At 39.2% G+C, this 22,825-nt stretch overlaps 1 protein-coding gene across 1 annotated transcript in view; it reads left to right on the forward strand.

The window, feature by feature from the left end:
* Positions 1–21,724, forward strand: part of rnf31 (ring finger protein 31) — an 83,238-nt gene extending 61,514 nt beyond the window's left edge. Inside the window, exons 18-24 of the mRNA XM_020585478.1 lie at positions 2,088–2,202; positions 3,409–3,521; positions 8,913–9,023; positions 9,163–9,211; positions 16,902–16,998; positions 19,513–19,678; positions 20,220–21,724. Of these exons, the coding sequence (XP_020441134.1) occupies positions 2,088–2,202; positions 3,409–3,521; positions 8,913–9,023; positions 9,163–9,211; positions 16,902–16,998; positions 19,513–19,678; positions 20,220–20,270 (702 nt within the window). The 3' untranslated portion in view covers positions 20,271–21,724. The remainder of the gene's footprint in view (positions 1–2,087; positions 2,203–3,408; positions 3,522–8,912; positions 9,024–9,162; positions 9,212–16,901; positions 16,999–19,512; positions 19,679–20,219) is intronic.
* The last annotated feature ends 1,101 nt before the right edge of the window (positions 21,725–22,825 follow it).

The following is a 22,825-nucleotide window of genomic DNA, read 5'->3' on the forward strand; positions in this document are numbered from 1 at the left end:
TATAGGATAGCAGTTGAAAGAGGGTTTGTTTCATCCCAACTTGAACACAGGTACTCTACACATGTATTCCATAACACAATTTCAGTTACACATTTCAAATCCATGTTTTACTGTCAGATCTTTGTATCAATCCATGGTTAAAGTGTTTTTTTCAGATGTCTCTGCATCTAAATCCCAGCTTCACCATTCTCATTGCAAGAAAAAATCTGATTGCAGATTCAGTGTCTTCTCCGTGCTTTGGCCTCCATAGGCCCAACATTATCCACACCTACACTAGTGAAAGGTGGTTTGTCTGGTAACAGAAAAGATGTATTATAGATACTGGACTGAAACATGGTCCCCATTCCATCCACTGAAAGTTGCTTGCCTGGCGCATTCACCAAAACCTTTCTTGCGGGTTTGCTTCTGTGTTGGGTGGCCCACTGCATGTGCACATTTGTGTTCTCATCATACCCTTCACTCAGCTAGGCCAGTGTGAGCGAGCTTACTGCGTTCTAGACACGGAACAGCTTGTTCATAAGTGCAACCAGAATGCATGAATGCTAGTGAATCAGAGAGACATATTTCTGTATGTAACAGCAACAGTTTGGCAAAGGTACTGGTCTGCACTCTGTTCATTATATGTGGCTTTACAAGTAATTCACAGCTGTTACCTTATTGAAAAGTAAATTAACATGGTACCTCTACATTTAATAAACCTTTATCTCTGTATTGCTCTAAAATTAGTGTTGGCAATACTTTCTCTGGCAAGTAATGCTCATAATTTTGCATATGTCAGATTTGACTGTTAAATGAATAATGCATATATTGCTGCAGCTCCTTTATTAGAGACTATTCCCAGACATAGGTCACATAATCTGTAAGAGTAAAGAGAATGTATATTCTGGTTATGATGCACATCGATGAAGTGAAGTACACTGCAGGAAATGTCAGTTCACCTTGGATCATTTGGCCACAATCTCAGAAGGAATCTAAAATTAAAATGCTGAAGATGACTATGATAGCTGACTCAGTTTCTCAAATAAAAAGTTAATCTTGTGTTCCTAGTTTGTTAGTTCTCAAAACGTTAGGTTTGAATATGCGCTAATTCCTTAAGGCTGCTTGGTGTGAATCATTTATATGTAAGGCTTTAGCACTTATATTTTAGCACGTGTATTTTTATTTGTTTGGCTCTAGCGCTGGTCATAAACGTGTTTTTAATTAATTTATTAAATATCCTGGGCTCCTGTTTGATAGGCAGGGCTCCTACAATAGTATCCCAGTGTATAAACTCATCAACAACTTGGACTATTGAAGCTGCCTATGACTGCAAAGCAAATGCACAAAATTTACAATGACTCTCTTTACTTGACTTGTTGGGGCTGTGGTATTCATACCCCCTGCAGTTTAGTTACCATGATCTGAAACTTGTTTTGAAATTTAAATGTGACACATAAATCGCACATTTGTCTGAAACACTTGATGCCTGCTGTATGACTTGTGTAACATTTGGTACCTTGTAAACTGTAAGATTGGATTTGTTTGATAAAATACTGCCTAAGCTCCACACAGGAAGACCCTGAAAAACAGGTTTGCCTATTTCACTTATAAGTAAACTAAATATTGCCAACCTTCGCCTTCGAAAAACAATTTAACTTCATACTAAAACTGACAGAATATCGGTCTTTCTTTCAAATAAGCTAGACTACAGAGCCATACCAACAGTGAACCAGTGTTTGCTGGGTGGTTTCCTGCACTTTTTGACTCCTGCTTAGACTGGCTACAGCTTTGTTTAAAAAGCTACAGTAAAAGTGTTTGGTGTGCCATTCTTTAGGAAGGGGAATTATCCCTTTGCCAGCAGTCTTTAGATAAATTCTGTTTGGATCTACACTCAGTTGGTAGTTTATTTGGTACACTTAGCTAAAATATATGCAGTCTACCCCAACAACCTTGTAATAAATCCTAGAGAGGTGATGATTCAGCCATTTTTACATAACTGAAAATAAAACACTTTCAGTCCCTTTTAAAGCATTGATTTCAGGAGGGAAAGGAGAGTTAGTTACCAGTATAACATACTGTATGTGTATGTTTCTGTGTTGTCTCTGCAGTGGGAGTCTCAGCATGCAGGTCTGTCATGTGAACAGTACCAGTCATGGAAGAGAGAGAACGATCCAGAGTATCAGAGACAAGGTCTGGCTGGATACCTTCGAGACAACGGCATCAGTGAGGACACTCTCTCTCTCTCTCTCTCTCTCTCACACACACACACACACACACACACACACACACACACACACACACACACACACACACACACACAGTGGTCTTACTATAGGTAGCCTCTTACCCTAACTATAACCATCACAATTAACTGTCTAACCCCACCCCTTATCCTAATTCTAATCTGAATTTAATTACTGTATACCCTCAACCCTAAAGCCAAGTCTTAACCCTCTGATGTGGTGTCAGAAAGTGGGTTCATAATGTCCTCACTTCCATGGTTTTAAACTCAAAACTAATCCTCACAGTGTGGAGCCATACAAACACACACACACACACACACACACACATTCCTACAGTGTTATTTTCTGACAGCAATTGTTGAAGATGGAATGTGCTGCATCTGTAGCCTGAAGTACCTTAACAATACATTTGTGATTAACAGGTGAATGGTAGACAGCATTTCTTCCAGCCCACATTCTTATTTGAATAAGCATAATCACACAAAAACTCCCAAGAAACCACACCATCATTTTACTTCCTCACACCTAACCTTATTACATTTTCAACTTTAAATTAAAAGTAGAAAAAAAATGAAAGTGAATATGTGCTATTTTTATGCCTTTTCCCTATTGTCATAAGTATCTGAAAGTGCTTCAAAAATATGAGAGAGATTACATTTTGTGGCCATTTTGTAAGCATAATAAGAAAAATGATAGCTTTTAGGTTTCTGATGGTCATTTTTGAGTTGAATTCAGAGGCTAAGTCTATAAAACCTGCTCTGCATTAGTGCAGTTCTAATTGCCCATAATCATTTTGAAAGAAACACATTTAGGCAACATGGGCAATAAGCATAAATCATGTTGTTCATATAATAGTTCAGTGACTTCAGTGGCCACAAAGGGAAAATCCAGTGTGGCTGGGAAGATGGTGTTCAGATAAATAGTAAAGGTCTCCTGCCCTCTGATTCTCTCCTGGCACAAGTTTAGTCCATCACCCATGGCTCACCAGTCTTTTTAGTGAGGCTGTTGCCTTCAGTTTAACCTTCCCTCAGGAGGCACAGGGCTGAAACACTATAATATTAAATCTATACATGCTGTATTTGCTCATTAGATGAAAACAGTTTTCTTAAAAATATTGACACAGCTCCTCCCTCTCTCTGTGTTCCCTCTTTTGTCTCACCCTTCACATCCTGCCTCTCCTCCTCAGCATGTCCAAACTGTCGCTTTCAGTACGCGCTGTCTAAAGGAGGCTGCATGCATTTCTGCTGCTCACAGTGTCGATACCAGTTCTGCAGTGGCTGCAACAACCCCTTCCACACTGTAAGTCTGACACATACTGTAATCCTGATCATGGAGCGATTATCAGAATATAAAAGAGACAATATCATATTTTATTAGGAGAAATGATGGTCCACAGATCAGTCGTTATTACTACTCAGGATACATTTTTACAATTTAAAATATTTAAATCTGGGCCCGCTTTCATAAACACTCAGAGACTGACTCCCAGAGAGCTTTTAACTTAGCCTGAAAACTAGTGGTTAACTGATATGGGTGTTTCAATGGCCTACACCAATGCAGATTTCTTTTAGAGAGCAGAGACGCTGACATTTAATGCCAATATCATGCCCTAATCCTAACCCTAACTCCCCCCTCCATAAGCCTACACCGATTTAATAACAAATGAAAACAATTGAGACATATATTTCCTGAACTGAAATGAACATTTATTTAATCTTAATGAATTCTGAAGATAAAAACTAAATATGAGCTGTCTCTCATTTGCTACAATCTGCACTCACCTTATTTTAAAATAAAAAATGTTTATGATGTTTATGAAAAATCAAAAAACCAAACAGTAATAAACCTTTATGAATAAAAGATAAATAATAACATTTTAACAGGGCCCCAAACTAACATTTTACACTGGTGCCATCTGGTTTGAATTGGTTGGATTGTGGCATTCTATTGAAAATCTTCATTTCTGAGTAAATCATCTTTTAAGCAGGAATTCAGGGTTTTAATCATCCTACGGTGACTTCCCGCTCTACGTAGCGGCTCTATTGGTGCTTTTCCTCTCTTCCTCCCTCCACAGGCCAGGGCCCGGGGGGGAGAAGCTGCAGCCTACTCCCTCTTTCGGCTGTCTTCCTTCAGTTACTCGGTCTTCTTGAAGTCAGAAAATCAACCAGAGAGAGCCTCCAGCTGCAACCGATGAACAACCATAGTTCCTTTGTTTCCTGTGGTTTTTAAAGGATTCTTGTCAGTAGACTTCGTCCTCTCGTCCAACCAAATGCTACAGTTTGCAGTTAATACCTTATTTGGCGTGCAAAGTCATGTTTTTCAGAGCTATTGCATATCTTTTACTGTCAAAGCTCAAGCCCACTGGCCTCCACCCCATCTTCAGATTCTACTTCTCTTTTCTTAGCAAACTAAATCATCCTAATATCTAATAAAAGCACTGGAAACTCACATCTGATTGAAATACAAAAATCCCATCATTGCTTTTAACTAAACAATCAGAATTACACACTGATCTTACACAAGACTATCAATGCCTTAAAATTAAAACATGGATCTCTATATTTTGACTACACTTCATTAGACATTGATTAAACAGTAATTATCAACCTAATCTTTACTTTATGCATGGAACCACCATTTTTTACTTTGTCAAAAACTCAGTGTCTCTTTTTATTTTTTCTTCTCTCTCAGTCTCACACACACACACACACACACACACACTCCTTGCACTTCCTCTTTGTAGGGATGTGTGTTACTTTTCTCTTTCTTTGAATCAGCATTACTTTTTTATCCACTTTTTATATTTAGATTCTATATGTAAAATCACTTTTCATTGTTTTTCCAATACAATCATTTCACATTTTATTCTTACACATTCACTGATTATTTCAAAGAAAACACACACAAATCATCTTATGATTATCCTTACTTACTAAATATTTTAACTTTCTATTTTATGTATTTTGCCATAGCATTTTAACTATTTCTCTTCCTCTTCCAGCTCCTCTTGCTGTTTCCCTCCTCTTCTTCAACATCAGATTCGGCCTGCCATTCATCCACCACCAAATATTCAGCATCCTCTTCCATCTCTTCCAGGCAGGAGTCTGCTGATTCCATTAGACCAGGTGTGATGGGGGAATACAGGCTTTCCCTCAATTCCCCCATAACCTCTTCTTCCTGCACTGAGATATTCTCTGTCACGAGTGCAGTTCCTTCTGGCTCATGCAGCTCATTCTCAGCCTCTTTTGGCTTGTTTGTCATCTCCTTGCATTCTCCTTCATCATTTAGTGGCCATTCCCATATTTCTTGTAACCATTCTTGCTGTTCTTGGGGGCTTTCTAAATGCAAAGAGACAATTTGTTCAATAGTCTCCTGCAGCTCTTCTTGTAAGGTCATTTATGATTGATCATCAGAGGCCTGCACTGCTGTTATGGCTTGTGTTTCCTGGGCTGTTTTTTGGTTCTCTCTGGGACCCATTTTTACAGCTTTGCCAACAACTGTTTCACGACACTCTGAGCTACAAGGGCGACATTATCCTGACGTGTTGTAGTTATTCTGGCAGTCGGGGTTTGTTGTTATAGGAAACTGAAGTGCCGATATCAGCACCACTTGTCAAGTGAAGGCTTTATGTGCATAGACAAGAAGCTGGTTAACAGAAAACATGTTCCTTTTACGCTGTAGTAATGTGCTTTATATGAACTGGCTTTCTGTCATTGGCTGTTAGTTTACTGGACAGCCACCCATAATGCCCCTCACCTGTGTGAAATTATCTTCATCAGCCCTGTTTTTTCTAATTCCATATATGTATTCAGGGGGAGCATTATTATTTTCAAATAAAAGTTTCAGTCCACTTTCACTGTCACTTGAGTCATGAGCAGGTCCACTGGGGCTGCTACATCCAGTAAATCAAGGATCACATAGTTCACCACCACTTAAGTGTTAATGCTGTAGGAACATTTTCTGATCACAGAAGCGCGTTCATTGGTGTTCAGGGTGATATTCTCTTACCGCAACATTTCAGCCAATCATGTATCTTGATGACGCAGCTCTGTTAGCCCGAGGCAGCAGGATTACTCTGCTGATAGTTGTTCTACGTATTTGATTGCTTAAGTGCATTTACCATGCTGGTAATTTTAGTATTTATTCACTTAATATATTTGATATTAACAAGGGAAAATTGCTCAAAAATGGTATAATGATGTGTAGGCTATTCCCATGAGCCTGTAAAATGTGAACGTACAGTGGAAATGAAATGTAGTGCGTCACAATATGAGACATAAAAGCCCTGTATCTGTGTGTATGACACACTCTGCTGACAGGAGGTTGCAACACAAATGTCATCACTGCTGCACTGTTTCATTTTTAGTTGCCAAATAAGTTAATGTTGTGTTCACTTTCATTTCTGGCGTTATTATTGCATTGGGTGGGAGATGTGTGCAAATCTCTAATGAGGTCAACCATAAACATTATCAGTGAATGGTCTAATCTGTAACATTTAACTCACTGTTATTCAGTGTTGTCTTTCTGTTATCTTATACTTAGGAAACTCCTAAGCTTCTTAAAAGTCCTCCTCCTCCCTGCTCCTAACAGTTTTCCACCTTAGGAGCTCTTTTACAGGCTAAGATGCTTCATGAATTAGTTTTATCTTTACTCAGATCTACTCTTAAGATTAAAGGGGAAATCTTGGGAAATGCCCACAATTCTAAGATTTTTCTTAGCGTTTTATCACTAGGAGAAACTAGTGCAAGCTAGTAGTGTTTATGAATATGGGCCCAGGCTTGTTCTTAAGTTGTCAAGCGTGTCACGCCGTCAGTCATGATCATGAAACAAATGCTCAAATGCCTAAAGGCGTTATCATAAAATCTCAAATAAAGCTCTCAGAGGTGATTGCCATTACAAGCCAGCTGAAACAGCCACTGTTTCACCTGAGCAACTATAATGCAAATGCTCTGTGTCCAACCACATATCTGCTCTTTGCTTTGTGTTAAGGGAAGGTTAGGTCTGGACAGCATGGCCTGATACCCCCCTCTTTGGGGTCAAATAATGGTAACCATCATTTAACTCATATACTGAGCTACCATATGAATGCTCTCCCATTCTTTGGCACATTTAATTGTGTATTATTGACTGATACGGAAGGTAAGCATGGAAGAAGTGTTAAGTTTGCAGTTACAACAAGAGCATATAGGAACATAGGGAGACTTCTCACTAAAATATGATGAACTATACAGTACCTCTAAAACAGGGTAAATTAGAAATGAGGGCCTCTTTCTATTTCACTGGGTCAAATAAAGACCTGAGCTCTCTGCCGCTGAGATACAAAAAAAGGTGGTCATTGTGAGATACAAAGCTAAAGTTTTTTTCATCAGTTTATTTACTGAACTTTTTAACAAATCACTGAACTGAAAAGACAGATAGACATGATAGCTGTTAGACAAAAATGAATTCAAACCTTAAAATTCAGATTCACCTTTAAGTGTCCAGAAATTACAGTCTGTCTCTTCTTCAACCTCGGGTCCTTTACCACAAGCCTGGGAGTTTGAGGGTTCTGCACAGTATCTTAGCTGTACTTAGCGTACTTAGCACTGCACTCTTCTGCAGTTTTCCTGCAGAGAGCTCTGATGTTGTTCCTGGAATTTGTTGGAACCATTCTTCCACTTTAGGAGTAACAGCTCCAAGTGGTCCTACCACCACTGGGACCACTTTGGCCTTCACCTTCCACATCCTGTCCACTTCCTCTTTCAGGCCCTGGTACTTCTCCAGCTTCTCATACTCCTTCTTCTTGACGTTGCGATCATTTGGAACTGCTACTACCTCCTTTTGCTCCTTGTCTGCTACCATGATGTCTGGCTGGTTGGCCAGTACTTTCCTGTCTGTCTGGATCTGGAAGTCCCACAGTATCTTAGTCCTGTTATTATCCACATCCTTCTGAGGAATATCCCACTGTTAACAGTATCAGTCTTAGAGTGAATTAAAATATAGAAATACATTAAGCTCTCGGTGATCCCACTGTTGAGGACTCATAAAAGTTACATTTATGCTAAAAACTAAGATTGTAAAGATAATTTGGTTCATTCATTCACTTTCTACCGCTTAGTCCCAGAACGGGGTTACAGGGGAGGTGCTGGACCCAATCCCAGCTGGCAATCGGGCGAAGGCAGGGTACACCCTGTACAGGTCGCCAATCCACGTGCACACACACACACTCCTATGGGCAATTTAGAGACACCAATTAACCTAAGCTGCATGTCTTTGGACTGTGGGAGGACGCCAGAGTACCCGGAGAGAACCCACGCAAGCACAGGGAGAACATGCAAATTCCATACAGAAAGGTCCCGGGTGGGGCCCGGGTGTGAGGCAACGGTGCTAACCACTGCGCCAACGTGCTGCCCAGATAATTAGGTTCAATATGTTATTTCCAAACTATATTGAAATTATCCCTCTATAAATACTTTTTCAAACATTAGTTAATTAAAAAAATCTTTAAAAGTTGATCTAATCATTACTTTGTGTCACTTGGAATGACAGCGTAACCTGACCACCCACACAGAAACAGGAGTGAACTTCTCACAGTTAGAATGAGCTGCTTCAAAGGTGTGAATGTGCCTTAAGGTTACTTCAGAGGTGATTTACATCTGACATAATGTGAACAAGTGACAGATGTCTCCTATTCTCTTGACCTCACATCAGACCTGTGCTGTGGATGAATGCAGTGTATCTGGTCTACATGCTCATCATCCCAGAGACTGCCTCTTCTATCTGAGAGACTGGGAGCCTTCCAGACTGCAAGCGTTACTGCAGGTACACAAACACACACACCATCATGCTTATTGTTTTTAATGCTGTTACTGTGGTTTACACTTCAGGGGTCATTGTACAAAATAATGTATATCAGACTAATGTTACTAACATTTGTTGTTCTTTTCTTTATGATTCCTAGAATAATGGAATGGCCTTCAACACTGAACCCCCTCCCGGAACACAGACAGGTGAGCCAGGCATATATTTATATTTCTATTAATGTCATGAAAGTTAAAATAAATATTTGAATTATATTTTACTTTAAACCCTTTAAAGTGACATGAGCAGAGAAAAAAATCCAAAGTTTCTAGTGCATAAGTAGAAACTGCAAGCAGTAGCCTATTTATTAGGTACACCTAGCTAAAACGAAGACACTAATACATCTATCTATACATTGATCCATTTTCTTCTTTTTATCCAAGATTGGGCTGTAGTAGCAACAGGTTCAGTAAAGTAGTCCAGACCTCTCTCTCCCTGGCAACATTCTCCAGCTCCTGCAGGATTCTCAAGCATTCCCTGTTCCGATGAGATATATAAGCTCTCCTGCATGTTGTGGGTCTACCCCGGGGTCTCCTAACAGTTCGATGTGCCCAGAAAACCTCCAAAGGGAGGCGCAATGGAGGCATCCAGATAAGATTCCTGAACCCCCTCAACTGTCTTCATAGTAAAGAAGCAACAGTTCTACTCCAAGCCCCTTCTGGATGTCCAAATTCAGCACCCTATCTCTTAAGACTAAGTCTGGCCATCCAGCAAAGGAAACTCATTTGCTTGTATTGGCAATCTTATTCTACCCATTATAGCTCGTGACTATAGGTAAGTGTTGGAGCATAGACTGACTGGTAAATTGAGAGCTTTGCCTTTTAGCTCAGCTCCTTCTTCAGCACAACAGTCTGATACAATGTCCACCTTACTGCTGATGCTGTCCCTATCTGCCTATCAATCTTGCGTCTCTTGCCTTCTCCAGGTTTACAAAGCACATGTAGATGGTAAATGGTCTTATAGTGCTTTTCTGTGTATTGCAGCAAACTCAAAGCACTTTCACGCTATTTGGCCATTTACACTCACACACACTGGTGTCATCACCAGGAGCAACTGGAGGTTCAGTGTTTTGCTCAAGGTAGATTGGACAAACCAGGAACCACTAATCTTCCAATTAGGAGACAACCCACTGTGCCTCCTGAGCCACAGCCGCCCCTTAAACTGGATGGGCAAACTCCCAAGATCCCTACAGTAACAAGAGTAAAGAGCTGGTCTACTATTCCACAACCAGCAAAGAATCCACATTATTCCTACCAGATATGAGGTTCGACAATCAGTCTGAGCCTCCCATCAACAACCCTGGCATAGGCTTTTCCCAGGGAAGCTGAGTAGTGTGATACCTTGATAATTGGAGGACACTCTCCCATCCCCCTTTTTACGTATGGGAACCACCACCCCAGTCTTCCAGTCCTCAGGCACTGTCCCTGTCCTCTACACAGCATCGAAGAGGTGTGTCAACCCAGACAGCCCAGCTATATCCAGAACCTTCAACATCTCAGGGTAAATCTTATCCAGTCCTGGTGGCTTGCCACCAAGTAGCTTTTTGACTACCACAGAGACCTCTGCCAGAGACATGGGTGAAGCTCCTCCTGAGTTTTCCAACTCTGCCTCCTTCTTAGAGCTTCTTCCACTGACTGATGGTATCCCCAGTCTGAGTCAGCTCACAAACCACCAGCTGAGTGCTGCTGTGTTGGAATTCTCCCCAAAGAGTCAGATCGATCATCAACTTTGTTGTCGTATCATCTGATCTGTGGCCGTATGTCTTGGACACTCTGATGAAGACATTAATACAGCTACTCTGCAATAAATGTAATCTTTAGGAAAGTTACATTATTACAGAGGTGCTGGTTCAACTTTAGGTTGTGATGTAGAAACAGTAACACAAACTGCAGCCTCCACAATGATCATAGAGTTGAATCATAACTGTCTGATACAGTTTGAACACAAACTGAATATTATTACCTTGACAAAGGAGAATTTTTTACAGGACTGTTGGACGAGACTTTCTAGATTTAACTTAGTGTCCCTAATAAACAAACAACGGAGTGAATTTTCTGATAATTCTAGTGTTAGGAACCAAATTCACACAGCGCCAGAGGGTACAGGGAATTGGGGAACAGAGTTTTATTATAACACCTAACCACAGAAATGGCATACCCAAAGTAAAATTAATACTAATCTTGGAATTTCACTCATTTTATTGGTGTCTTTTTAACAGTAATACGTTTTAGTTTATGATAAAACATTTAGAATTAATTTAAGTTGTATTTAATTAACCTTACAGAGGTACAGACCTGGTTAAAAAAATTACATTTATCCTTGCCTAAATTTATTTATTTATTGGCATAAAACAATACGAGGAGACAAATATAGGTCAAAGTTTGGTGAGGAAAGGACTATAATGAAACATTTTCTGTTGATCTATCAAGGATTTGTCCAGCTGGACACCACAAAATATAGCTGACATTTCGACCCACCAGTGTTCTTACTCACAGACTGGCCAATCAAAATGTGAAGCACAAGCCTTTAAAGGGTGGTGATGTTTTTATTTATAGCGCTAGCTGCTACAAACACTGTAACAGTTTCCCTTGGCAATGACATTTAAAAATTTAATCCCAGCAGCAAACAAAGCAAAGAGGAACACACCTCAAACAACTGTGGTTTTATGGATATTTTAAGGATTGCAGACAGAAGGACTAAAATTTTGAATTTTCTTTTTTTGTTGGACTTCTACTGAGCAAACTGACTAAAGCTACTGGCTGTAGAGTATTAGGATCCCTCAAAAGATGACAGAAAAGGTAATAAATTACAGTTTTGCTTTGTATGCCCTCATATTTAAAATAACAGATGTTCCTGGGATAGCAGTATCTTAAATTGGTTTACACTGTTAAAATCATGAGTAGATGTGCTTTCCAATAATATAAAGTTTGTTAACTTATCTTATGAAATGATGATGTCATTCATCAGTGTTGTGAAGCGGTGTAGTAGGAAAGCTTGGTAACACAGCTCATAATATGAGCAAACAATCAGAAACAAGGAGATATTAAAGTCTGTCATAAACATTGGCAACAACTCGTAATGTGATGTCCAGATGTGACAGCTCCCAGACGTGAAGCCACTGTGGCTGGTTTCACTATAAATCACAAATCCTTTATGTTAGTGGAAGGGATAAGAGGCGAATTAAAAACTCAAAGGACAAATCAAATAAATTGTTCCCAGAGGTGATTTCTGTCATTTTTTTGTTGGATAACATCACACTGATTTGTTTTTTTTCTTTTTTTCGTTTTTTTGAAAGGTTGTTTTTAATAAGTTATTTGATGGTGTAAATAGGTGTGTATTTTGGATGATTTGACAGCTTTGACTGGTGGTCCGATATATCAGTCAACTACTCGCTTGCTTCTGTGTAGAATGTGGTTGCAAAATGCCAAGACTGCAGCAAATGTGTTCACAATATTTTGGCTTCACTTTTGCATAGTGGTGGGACGTGGTGATGTGTTATGCATCTTTATACAGTCTAAGAACAGTTATTGATCAGAAAACTGAGTCTAAAAATGAACATGATAAATTAGAACAGAATGCTGATCAGAGTGAAAGGTGATCACAGGCAAGGACTCAGTCGATCAATGTGAAGAATACTGAGAAAAAAACATGGGAACAATGAAACATGAATGCTGACCTAAATACAAGTGAGACACTCTTGACACTTCTCTGCCACATGTGCAATCTGGCAGTTAGTAGAAGTTGGGTGGTGACTTTTGTATTGGCTGGTTAATTGTGCATGATGTGCTGCAGGAGCATGAAATTAGCTGGCTGGAGCAGATAAAGAGAATGTAATAAAATAAATAAAAGCCTGTCACAGGAAGTTTCTCATGCGCACACACAAAAAGAGTAAGCTTTTGTAATTAGTTATATTCAGGATGACAGCAAAGGTAGGCATATTTACCTTCTTGAAATAATGTTTCATTGGCAACTATGCCCAAAAGCATAGTTTCTTCTATGAATAAACTATAATCCACTTAGGACCAGATTTATTAAGGGTTCATAAAATTAGAAGAGGTCTACTATAAACTTCAGAATGCATTAAATAATGTACAGACAATAAACACATGGAAACAAAAAAGATATGAAATGTTATAAGAGATAGAGATGTTCAAATTAGACAGTTCACCACAACCAGTGGTAAGAGAGAGAGAGACAACAAAAAGGACTCTGATCAGCCAGGTGGAAATGGTGTTGACACTGTTTTTAAAAGTGAGATAAATGAGACACACACATTTAAATGGTCATAAAAAATGAAGAAAAGTTTGGCTGTAGCCTGTGTCACAGTGCCAGTCCCGGTCCTGTCTGTCCCTGTCAGACTGTTTCTCCTGATGCTAGTGCTAAGCCCACTAGCAATTCACTTCTTTGAGAGAACAAAATGAACTGAAAAGTGACACCGTGGTGGCCATATTTCTGCTGGACAGATCATTATTGCTTTTGTTTTGTTTGGGGACATTTGTTATTTTCCTGAAACATGTAAGTAGTAGTCAGGCAGTGCATGCTGTGTTTTGGAGGAGTGCCTTTGGAGAGAAGTCATTATGAAAGGGTGGGATTTCTTCAGTTGTCTAATATCAAAATTGAGCTTCCTCTTGCTGGTTTTTCCAGGATTGCCAGCCCTACCTTTAAATGTATATGCTTTGATGAAAGAGGCTCACCTTGACGACATTTGCAGACATGCTAATTTAACATGCAAACTGTGATCCTAGGTTGCTGTCTGTTTGATAAATACAGCATGTTTGTCACAATGCATCACATTGAAAACTGAAAATTGACCAGCACAAATACACACTAATGGTAAACATTCACTTTTGTTGTTGTCTGGTGTTAGTTTGTGTATTAATTGACTGCTCAATCAATGTATAAACAATACCTTTAGCTAGAAAATTGCATTTTTTGAAGAAAATGCGTATGGATGCTGAATGCTGAAAAATCGCCCTAAAAATGTTTGACACCATTCAGGTGTCAAAATGTTGAACATTTTGACACCTGAATGGTTTTGATAGCTGAAAGACTAATGGGGCAAAATTTTCAAAATAAAGCTAAATATTTCAAAAGTATGACATTTAGAAAAATTCTGAAGAGAAGCATGAATGTCCTTGAAGAGCTGAACATTTTAATAGCTGAAATAGCTGAAAGTATGCAGAAGTAAAAATTTCCCCATTCATTTGAATGGGGCAAGATTTTCAAAATAAAGCTAAATATTTTAAAAGAATGAAGTTTACAAAAGTTCTGAATAGAAGCATGGATGTCCTTAAAGACCTGAACATTTTGATACCCGAAATAGCTGAAAGTGTGCTGAAGTAGAATTTTCCTATTCATTTAAATGGTGCAAGATTTTCAAAATAAAGCTAAATATTTCAAAAGTATAAAGTTTAGAAAATTTCTTAAGAGAAGCATGAATGTCCTTGAAGAGCTGAACATTTTGATAGCTGAAAGTATGCTGAAGTAGAATTTTCCCATTCATCTGAATGGGGCAAGATTTTCAAAACAAAGCTAAATATCTTTAAAATATGAAGTTTAGAAAACTTCTGAAGAGAAGTATGAATGTCCTTGAAGAGCTGAACATTTTGATAGCTGAAAGTGTGAAGTAGAATTTTCCCATTCATTTGAATGGGGCAAGATTTTCAAAATAAAAAAGTATAAAGGTTACAAAAAAGTTGTACACACCCACGCATGTCCAGAAAAAGCCAAACATTTTGATACCTGAATGGCTTTTCTAGCTGAAAGTATGCTGAAGTAGTTAAGTGCCAAAAAACATACGAAATAATAATAATAATAAATAAATAAATAATTGGAAAACATAGTATGGATGCTGAATCAGCATCCATACAATTAATAGATTCAGATTTTAGTGACCCATTCTTTACATGTACATTACAGACTGTGCTTTTGCAATAAAAATAGTCCATCAGGCACTGAGAATGTTAGTGTTCAGCATTTAACTGATGGCTAGTGAGTTAGTCTTTTTGTATGAGTTATTGTTTAATAGTAAGCCTAAACATTTTACTGACTAAACTGTATTCCCTAGTAACAACTTTCAACTACTGTTCCTCATAACCTTTCAGTTAGAGGCTGTGAGAGTCTGTGAGAGATGGGGGAGAGAGAGGGATAGAGTCTGGGACAGAGAAAGAGACAGTAGCTGTGTTTTGACCAGAAAGTCCCTGGTACTTTTTATACCCAGGAACTAAAGCCTAAGAATTGTCCCTGGGGTAAAAGTCTCTTGAGATCATTAAGATGTGGATTTCCACAACAGGGCTGAAGCCCGGGGAAGCTTAAACAAATTATCCCACCCTGCTGACACAAAAGCATAACTCTCAGCAGGTTACCTCATATAAATTGCTTGCTCTGGTTAACACATACCAGCATTGTAGGACAGATGGCAGACAAAGATGAAATTATTGCTTTTCTGCAATCTTATGCTCACTTAACAGGTGACTTTTTTTTTTTTTTTTTTTTACTCACCAAGGTTTTATTGCTGGTACAGTAACAAGCACAGGGATTGTTAACTTAATGTTTTACTTAATTGATGTCATGCTCTCCACAGCCTCTGCTTGCTGTGCTCTGTGTGTGTGGAGGAATTGAGGGTGAACCCTTGGTCAAACACTATAAAAAGCTGCTCCAAAAACACCAAAACCATATTTTTCAATCAGCTAATCTCACTCACTGGTCTCTTTGTGTAGGCCTACTGATAAAATGTTCCTTACAAACCAAGAACCCAAGCAACTCAGTCACTGAAATCATTTCTCACATTGGAACACTGATTTTTACTCCAGTGATTGCACCAGAGAGCCCTGTATCTGACCACTCAGCAATGTTCAGCACTGCAGCCCTCCCCACTGATAGTACCTGGACCTTCAAAAAGTACAACCCCCTACAAGGTACTTTTATTGGGGGAGATTTATATCCCAGAACTAAAGTGGAAAGGACCCATTTCCTGTTTGACCAGTAATGTGAGCAACAGAAATTCTGAGGCCCGGGAACTTTTTTTTATTGACTAATATCTGTGCAAATTCTCAGTCATCCAGGTCATAGTAAACCGCAACCAAAATAACCTTGGAAATCAACTGGACTTGGATTTCTAGATCGAATTTTTCTAGAGACGTTTCACCTCTCATCCAAGAGGCTTCATCAGTTCTGACTGACTGGTGTTAAGTCAGAGATATTTATCCCCCTCGGTGTGGTTTCAGTCCTTAGAAGGCCAACAATGTCCATTAACGACTGAGTCGTTACAGCCCAGCCCAGTATCAATGAGGGTCGTTACCTGTCTTTGGATCCTCCCCTGTCAACCAACGCCTATTGTCCTGGTGGGCATGTTTGGGCAAAGATCTCAGAACCGGGTTGTAGATGGAAGACAAGTTGTGTCTTAGTCCACCACCCCTATTAAGAGAGGGGTGTTCTATTTTTACAAAAATAGCTTCCTTAACACCTCTCTCAAACCAGCGATGTTCTCTGGAGAGGATCTGGACTTCACTGTCCTCAAAAGAGTGTCCTTTCTCCTTCTGGTGGAGGTGGACTGCTGACTCTGGTCCACTGGAGTTGGCCCTCCTGTGTTGAGCCATGCGTTTGTGCGGCTGCTTAGTTTTATTGACTAATCATTTCAGTTTGATTAGTTAATAGCATTTTGTTGTAAAGTGGCCAACAGGTTTGTAGGTCTCATTCCTTAGAGAAAAGGTTCCTACAGTTATGAAACATACAATTTTTTAGGGTGTTATCCCTTACATATTCTTTCCATATTTTGTTTATTTATTTATTTTTGTGTCACTTAACATTTACTCCCACTGTCTTTTTCCCTTTGTTCAGGTCTGTGTGGAGTCATAGAGCAGAAGGATGAGGGAGGGCAGCAGCCAGATTCCGCCTGTGGAGCTCAGACTCAACCTGGACATGCTGGACTCTGCGAGTATGATGGCTTCATTCTGTATTATTTGCTTCTATCCCCAACCAAGGCAGCACGGTATAACTGCTCCAGAATGTGTTAGACTGTATTAGACCACTGAGACACTAAGATTACCCTAGTCGTACTTGTTGTTCATCTTTACACGTGGGCATTGGAATTAGGGGGTGAAGGGGCCATTGCCCCCCCATACACACACACTTTACGCCTCTGTCCCACAAGTCACTACTTATTGTAGACTATGCCTGTTTAAATAATTTCTGTCCACACTAAGACATTTGATAAAATCAAGCAGGCAAACATCAAACAGGAAGAAAATTTTAATTTTACTCCAATCAAAGAGGACACTGTGATTTCAAATGGATGCTCAGTAGGCTACAGGCAAACCTGTATACACATAGTTTTTTCTGAGCTGTTAACCCAGCTGGCTAAACTAAACAAGCATGTGAAAAGAACCAGTGAATAAGACAATATTTTAAAAAAAGTGATTTGATGTCCCCAACCCATTTGGAACCTGACCCTTCAACCCTAGAACCAGAACAGCCACAACCCCAAAGGTGCAGCTCCGTGCCTGCTGAGAATTTTGAAGCCATTGTAATTGAATTGAAACTGCCTAGTGCTCTACTTCAGTGTAGGCTGGTACAAAAACTGAGTGTTTAATTCTTTTCTAAAACACTAAGAGCTCTGTTTATACCTGCTAATGTTACTTTAACTGTTGCATAACAGGAATAATTGGGACATCTGCAGGTTATTTGCTATTTATTTTGGCTCATGAGCTGCTTTCATGTGTTGTTTTGTGTATCTTTGTGTAATAAGCAGGAAAGTGCCAAACACACAAATGCACAAAAAAGTAAATGAGCACCAGAGGAAAGGAAGGACAGCGGAAGGACAGCGATTGAAGTAATGTAGAAATTGCGCTGGCAGCAAAATGGAGCCCTAAATGAGCCTTCTGTGAAATATGCAGATTCACTGCTATCTAACAATGTAATATTTTCCACATATGCAGATGGCTTTTAAACTCTGGAATTAATAACTGGAAAAAGTGTCCATACCTCCTAAACAGCCATTAAAAGTCTCACTTTCCTAAAAGTATGTGTCCAAAAAAGTGTGCTTAAACCAGACAAGAGTACACTGAGCAGGAGAGAAGAAGGGATGGAATCATAGAGCAGCTACAGTATGCTTTTTGCAGTTTCTGACCCTAACAAGGGTTCACAATCAGGGGGCATATTCATAAGGAGACCAGCTTTCAAAAGCTGAGTGGTCATGCTACCTTCAGTAACACTCTAGTGGCACCACCTAAGTTTTGTTCATAATAGACTTCTAGGCACTCCACTTACCTGTATGGTTAGGCACAACATGCCTATGAAACCTCTAACTATATATATGTGTTTTTGTAAATATTACTTAACCGCAGGTCTGTTCAATTAGTGCTGCAGCTTTAACTGAAGCTTACTGCACCAGCAGTCCCTAAGTTCAAACATAGCCAGTTATAATGTATTTACTAGATTTATTAGATTTTCACTTTATTAAATAAAAGCATGTTGCACCAGCAAAGAAATACAATTGCCACAAATTGACCAGTTAGTTAGTCATTAATAAATAATCATGAATTCATCCATCCATCCATTATCTAGGATAGGTCATGGGAGGGGTTGGAGCCAATAATCATGAATAAAATAAAATAATTCATCAATACAAAAAGAGTCATGCCATTCTTCCCTCCTCTTTTTAACACTAACATTCACTTCTTCAAAGTCACTGACTGTAACATGAAACAAAGGAGGATGGAAAAAGCAGAGTGAATGAAAGATGTTCTACCAGTGAATGAATACATAAGGGGTTAGAAAGAATGTCAGAGCAGCAGAGTGGTAAGTATGACATGTTGGATTTAGTACTGTGGAAATGTACAAGAGATGTGGTAAATATGGGGGCTTCTTGCTAAAATATAATTAAAATTACTTAATTAAAACAGAGGTATAACGCTCTTTTTTATTTTGACCCTGCCTCAAATGAATCCCTGCTTCTTTCTGCAGCCTGTAAAAAGAGCACAGTTTTCCTGGTTAGGGTTCGGAATGATGGAAAACAAAAAAACAATGTGTTTGGCGATAGATCAGGGTGATGGTAGAGGTCCTCCTCTGCTGTCAGGTGCAACTGGATTTGGATTTAGTCATCACCTCCAGCCAATCAGAGTAGGTGCTCATGAATAATCTAAATTATATGCTAATAACTTCGAAAACAGCCTGCTTGAGGACAGAGAGGAATCTTTGCTGTTTGTAGAGATTCATTTTGAGAAATCTAGACACCTTTTGGTGAATTAGAAGTTACAGATATGTTTAAAATACACTTAATATTTATAAAAATAGGCCAGAAGGGGCCATAATACCAACTCTTTAACAAATACAGTAACATCACAAAATCTCATAATGACCTATAATGATCTATTACCTCACCAGTTCATAGTTTTGTCATCAGTACTAGCACTGTGTGATCATGTTAATATGGTGGTGTACTGATACTCAGGAAGCACTACCGGGAGTACCTGGTCAGCCTGATCAACAGCCACTCCATTGACCCTGCTCCCCTCTACAGCTCCAATGAGCTTCTGTTGGCCTGCAGGAGGTACAAGGTGGATGATGCCCGCAGAGAAGGAGAGGACGGCTTCACCTACTACAGCAGACTACTTGAGGTGAGTGTGTGTACATACATGTTTTATTTATGCGACTGTTTTTGTAGCCTTGGCTGTATGTATGACACTGTCAGTCTCCCACTTTGTTCTAGACATAAATATTTCATCAACTATTAGATGGGTTTCCATGAGTTTTGTACTACCTATCATGATCCTCAGAGGAAAATCCTATGACTTTGATGATTTTGTGACTTTTCTTCTTGTGTCAAGAGGGCATTTGCTGTTTTGAGTGAAATGCTGTAATAACTGTTGCATGGAGTGTCATGAAAATTGTTTCATGTATTAATGTTACCTTCAGAATAAAACTTAATTTCTTTAGTAATCCCCTGAACATTTTAAAGCTGCTACATTTGTTCACATTGATACAGTGGGCTTTACCACAGGACCTCATCCTAAAGCAGTAGTTTTCAAAGTCTGACACTGTAACTTTTTGTGTAGTCTATATTTCACACTGAACTAGGATGCTTGCTACTTTCTTTCACTTTATAAAATCTTATTGTATGATTTACATTGACACAAATGGTGTGTGATCTCTCTGCAGAAACTAATGGATGAAGTATCGCTTGGCGACAAGGTGCCACGCAAGAAATAACGATTGCCTCATTTCATTTTGTCTTACGGTTGTGTTCAAGTTGACCATTCAACTGAAAACATAACTACAAGATGCAAAATGGCAAATGTTGATGGTCTAAATATGAACAGTGCAATCTCTGTTTTTAATCAGTTTTATTTCTTCAGTATTTCATATTGTCTGCAACATGTACTTCTGAGAAAATACGAATGGCACAAAAGGTAAACTAACAAAGAAACATTTATTTATTAACGGTATACACATCAGGCTTTGCTGCTACACTTTTGGCCAAATGAGCATCCAGTAGTTTGGAATGTAACATCCCCAGACTCCAAGTTTCTCTGAGCAGCTGTTCAGTGTGAACCCACTCACACAGGTTCTTTACAAGGATAGATAAAGTTGTAACCAACAGAACCGAGCAGTAAATGTGTCACTAAGCTATAAATAGTGTTTTCTTTTGGACAGTGTTGTTGTGTAACATAATCTAAATGCCATTTTTAATTAGCATGTGTTCAAGAGAGCAGAAAATGAAAATACTGCTGGTTTCAGCTGAGAGGTTTAATCGTCTAAATTAAAAGCCCAAATGTTATGGAACCAGCTCTGCACCATCAGTGGCCTGTATCAGCATAGTCTTGCTTGTGTGAGAGTACTGTCTCCTCTGGGTTTAACATCAGTGTATTGATGTCATGAAGCTGGCTATAAGCTGACTCTAGTTTATTGATCCAGCTGTGAGCACACTTGCATTAAAGAGGCAGCACTCTTAATTAAAAGTCAGTGAGATGCAACATCAACAAATATTATTATTATTATTATTAATTATATTTAAAATATGATGAGATGAAAGTCCGGGATTTGTGCAGCTGCAGAAGGTAATAATCAGCTAAACTGAATAATCACACAACTAGTATAAATGAAGGAGAAATAGAAATGGTATATGAAGTCAGTGCTTTAACATAATGAAACAGCTACTGCAGCTAAATGCAGTACTCTACAAACCAGCTGTTGGCAGGTTTTAAGTAGGCTAGTACTGCAAGATCGATGGCTAACCCACTAGTCTCACTTCAGGTGCATGTGTTTAATTACATTGTCATACTATGAAATCTGTTTACTGCATATTTTTGTCAGTGTGCTTTATTAATTGCATGTAAAATAAAATACATCTGTGCATGTTTAAACACAGTACAGAATATATACAGAACTGATGCAGCAATATGCCCAACTTGATGAATGTGAACTGATGTAAAAACCATCAGTGCTTTTAATAACTGTTTGAGAGTAGTATTCTTTTGAGTATACTGTGTGGAAGAACTGGCAGATAAAACCCACAAGTGTAAGTTAAATTCTTCTACAGTCCATCTAGGTGTGGTCCTGCTAGTGAATGGATTATACTGTACACTCACTGCTGTTGATATGTCCTCTCCCTGTATGTGTTAAATGTAACAATAGAATTTTTGTTTGCGCTAACACGATCCAATAAAATAATTTGCTGAAGGTTGTGTTTGATGGTTGATGGAGTATTAGTTTGTCTCCCAGATTAAAGGAGCTTTCTTTTGACAAACGTTTATGTTTATAGACAGTACTTATCACTCCAGCACTCTGTGTGTAGTCCCAACAAGCATATAGAATGAACGTCAGAGCAGGTCTACTACAAATGTTATTGTGCTTAGTAACTCTGTAGAGTCAGTTCACAGGATACAATAATACTTCACTCCAGACACAAATGTCATGTATGCATTCATGTTTTTGTTCATCAGTTGAAGCCAGGGTCTACCACAATAGACATGGCTGCAGGTGCAGACTGTGTAGAGAGGCCATATTAGTGGCAGGCTGCAAAACGCTGACAGAAACACCACACACCCAAAGGCACCATCAAGAATCTGACACTGTACAGAAGTATCTGTGCTGAGTATGGGCTAGGCCCTCCCAAGTCCAGATGGTTGTGGAGAATGACAGGGCTAAGATCCTATAGGACTTCCAGATCCAGACGGACAAGAAGGTACTGGGTAACTAATTGGACATCACTGTAGTACACAAGGAATAGAACGCAGCAGTGGCAATATATGTAGCAGTCCCAGGTGATCACAAGAACAGGAAGAAAGAATATAAGAAACTAAGTACTGTAAGTACCAGGGCCTGAAAGAGGAACTGGAGAGAGAGGACGTGGAAGGTGAAGGCCAGAGTAGTCCCATTGGTGGTAGGGACACTTGGGGCTGTGACTCCTAAGCAGGGAAAGTGACTCCAACAGATCCCAGGAACAACATCTGAGCCCTCTGTCCAGCAAGCACACTGCTAGGAACAGGTATGATACTGCGCAGAACCCTCAAACCCCCACTCCTCTGGTAAAAGTCCCTAGATGGAGGAAGACTCACACCACTTGTGGGGCTGAGAAGGGAGTTAATTACATCATATTGACCAATCATAATCATAAAACCAAAGTGATTTCCATTGACTGTGTAATTTTCATTGTTTTTTTTTCTGTGCGACTGGGAAGGCACTTGACACGAAAGGGTCATTTAACAAATCAGTAATGTTGATATGTAAATGTGGCTTGCCAGATGCATTTCATATGTTGTCCT

Source organism: Monopterus albus, unplaced genomic scaffold (assembly GCF_001952655.1).
Source record: "Monopterus albus unplaced genomic scaffold, M_albus_1.0 scaffold367.1, whole genome shotgun sequence".
NCBI classification, from domain to species: domain Eukaryota; kingdom Metazoa; phylum Chordata; class Actinopteri; order Synbranchiformes; family Synbranchidae; genus Monopterus; species Monopterus albus.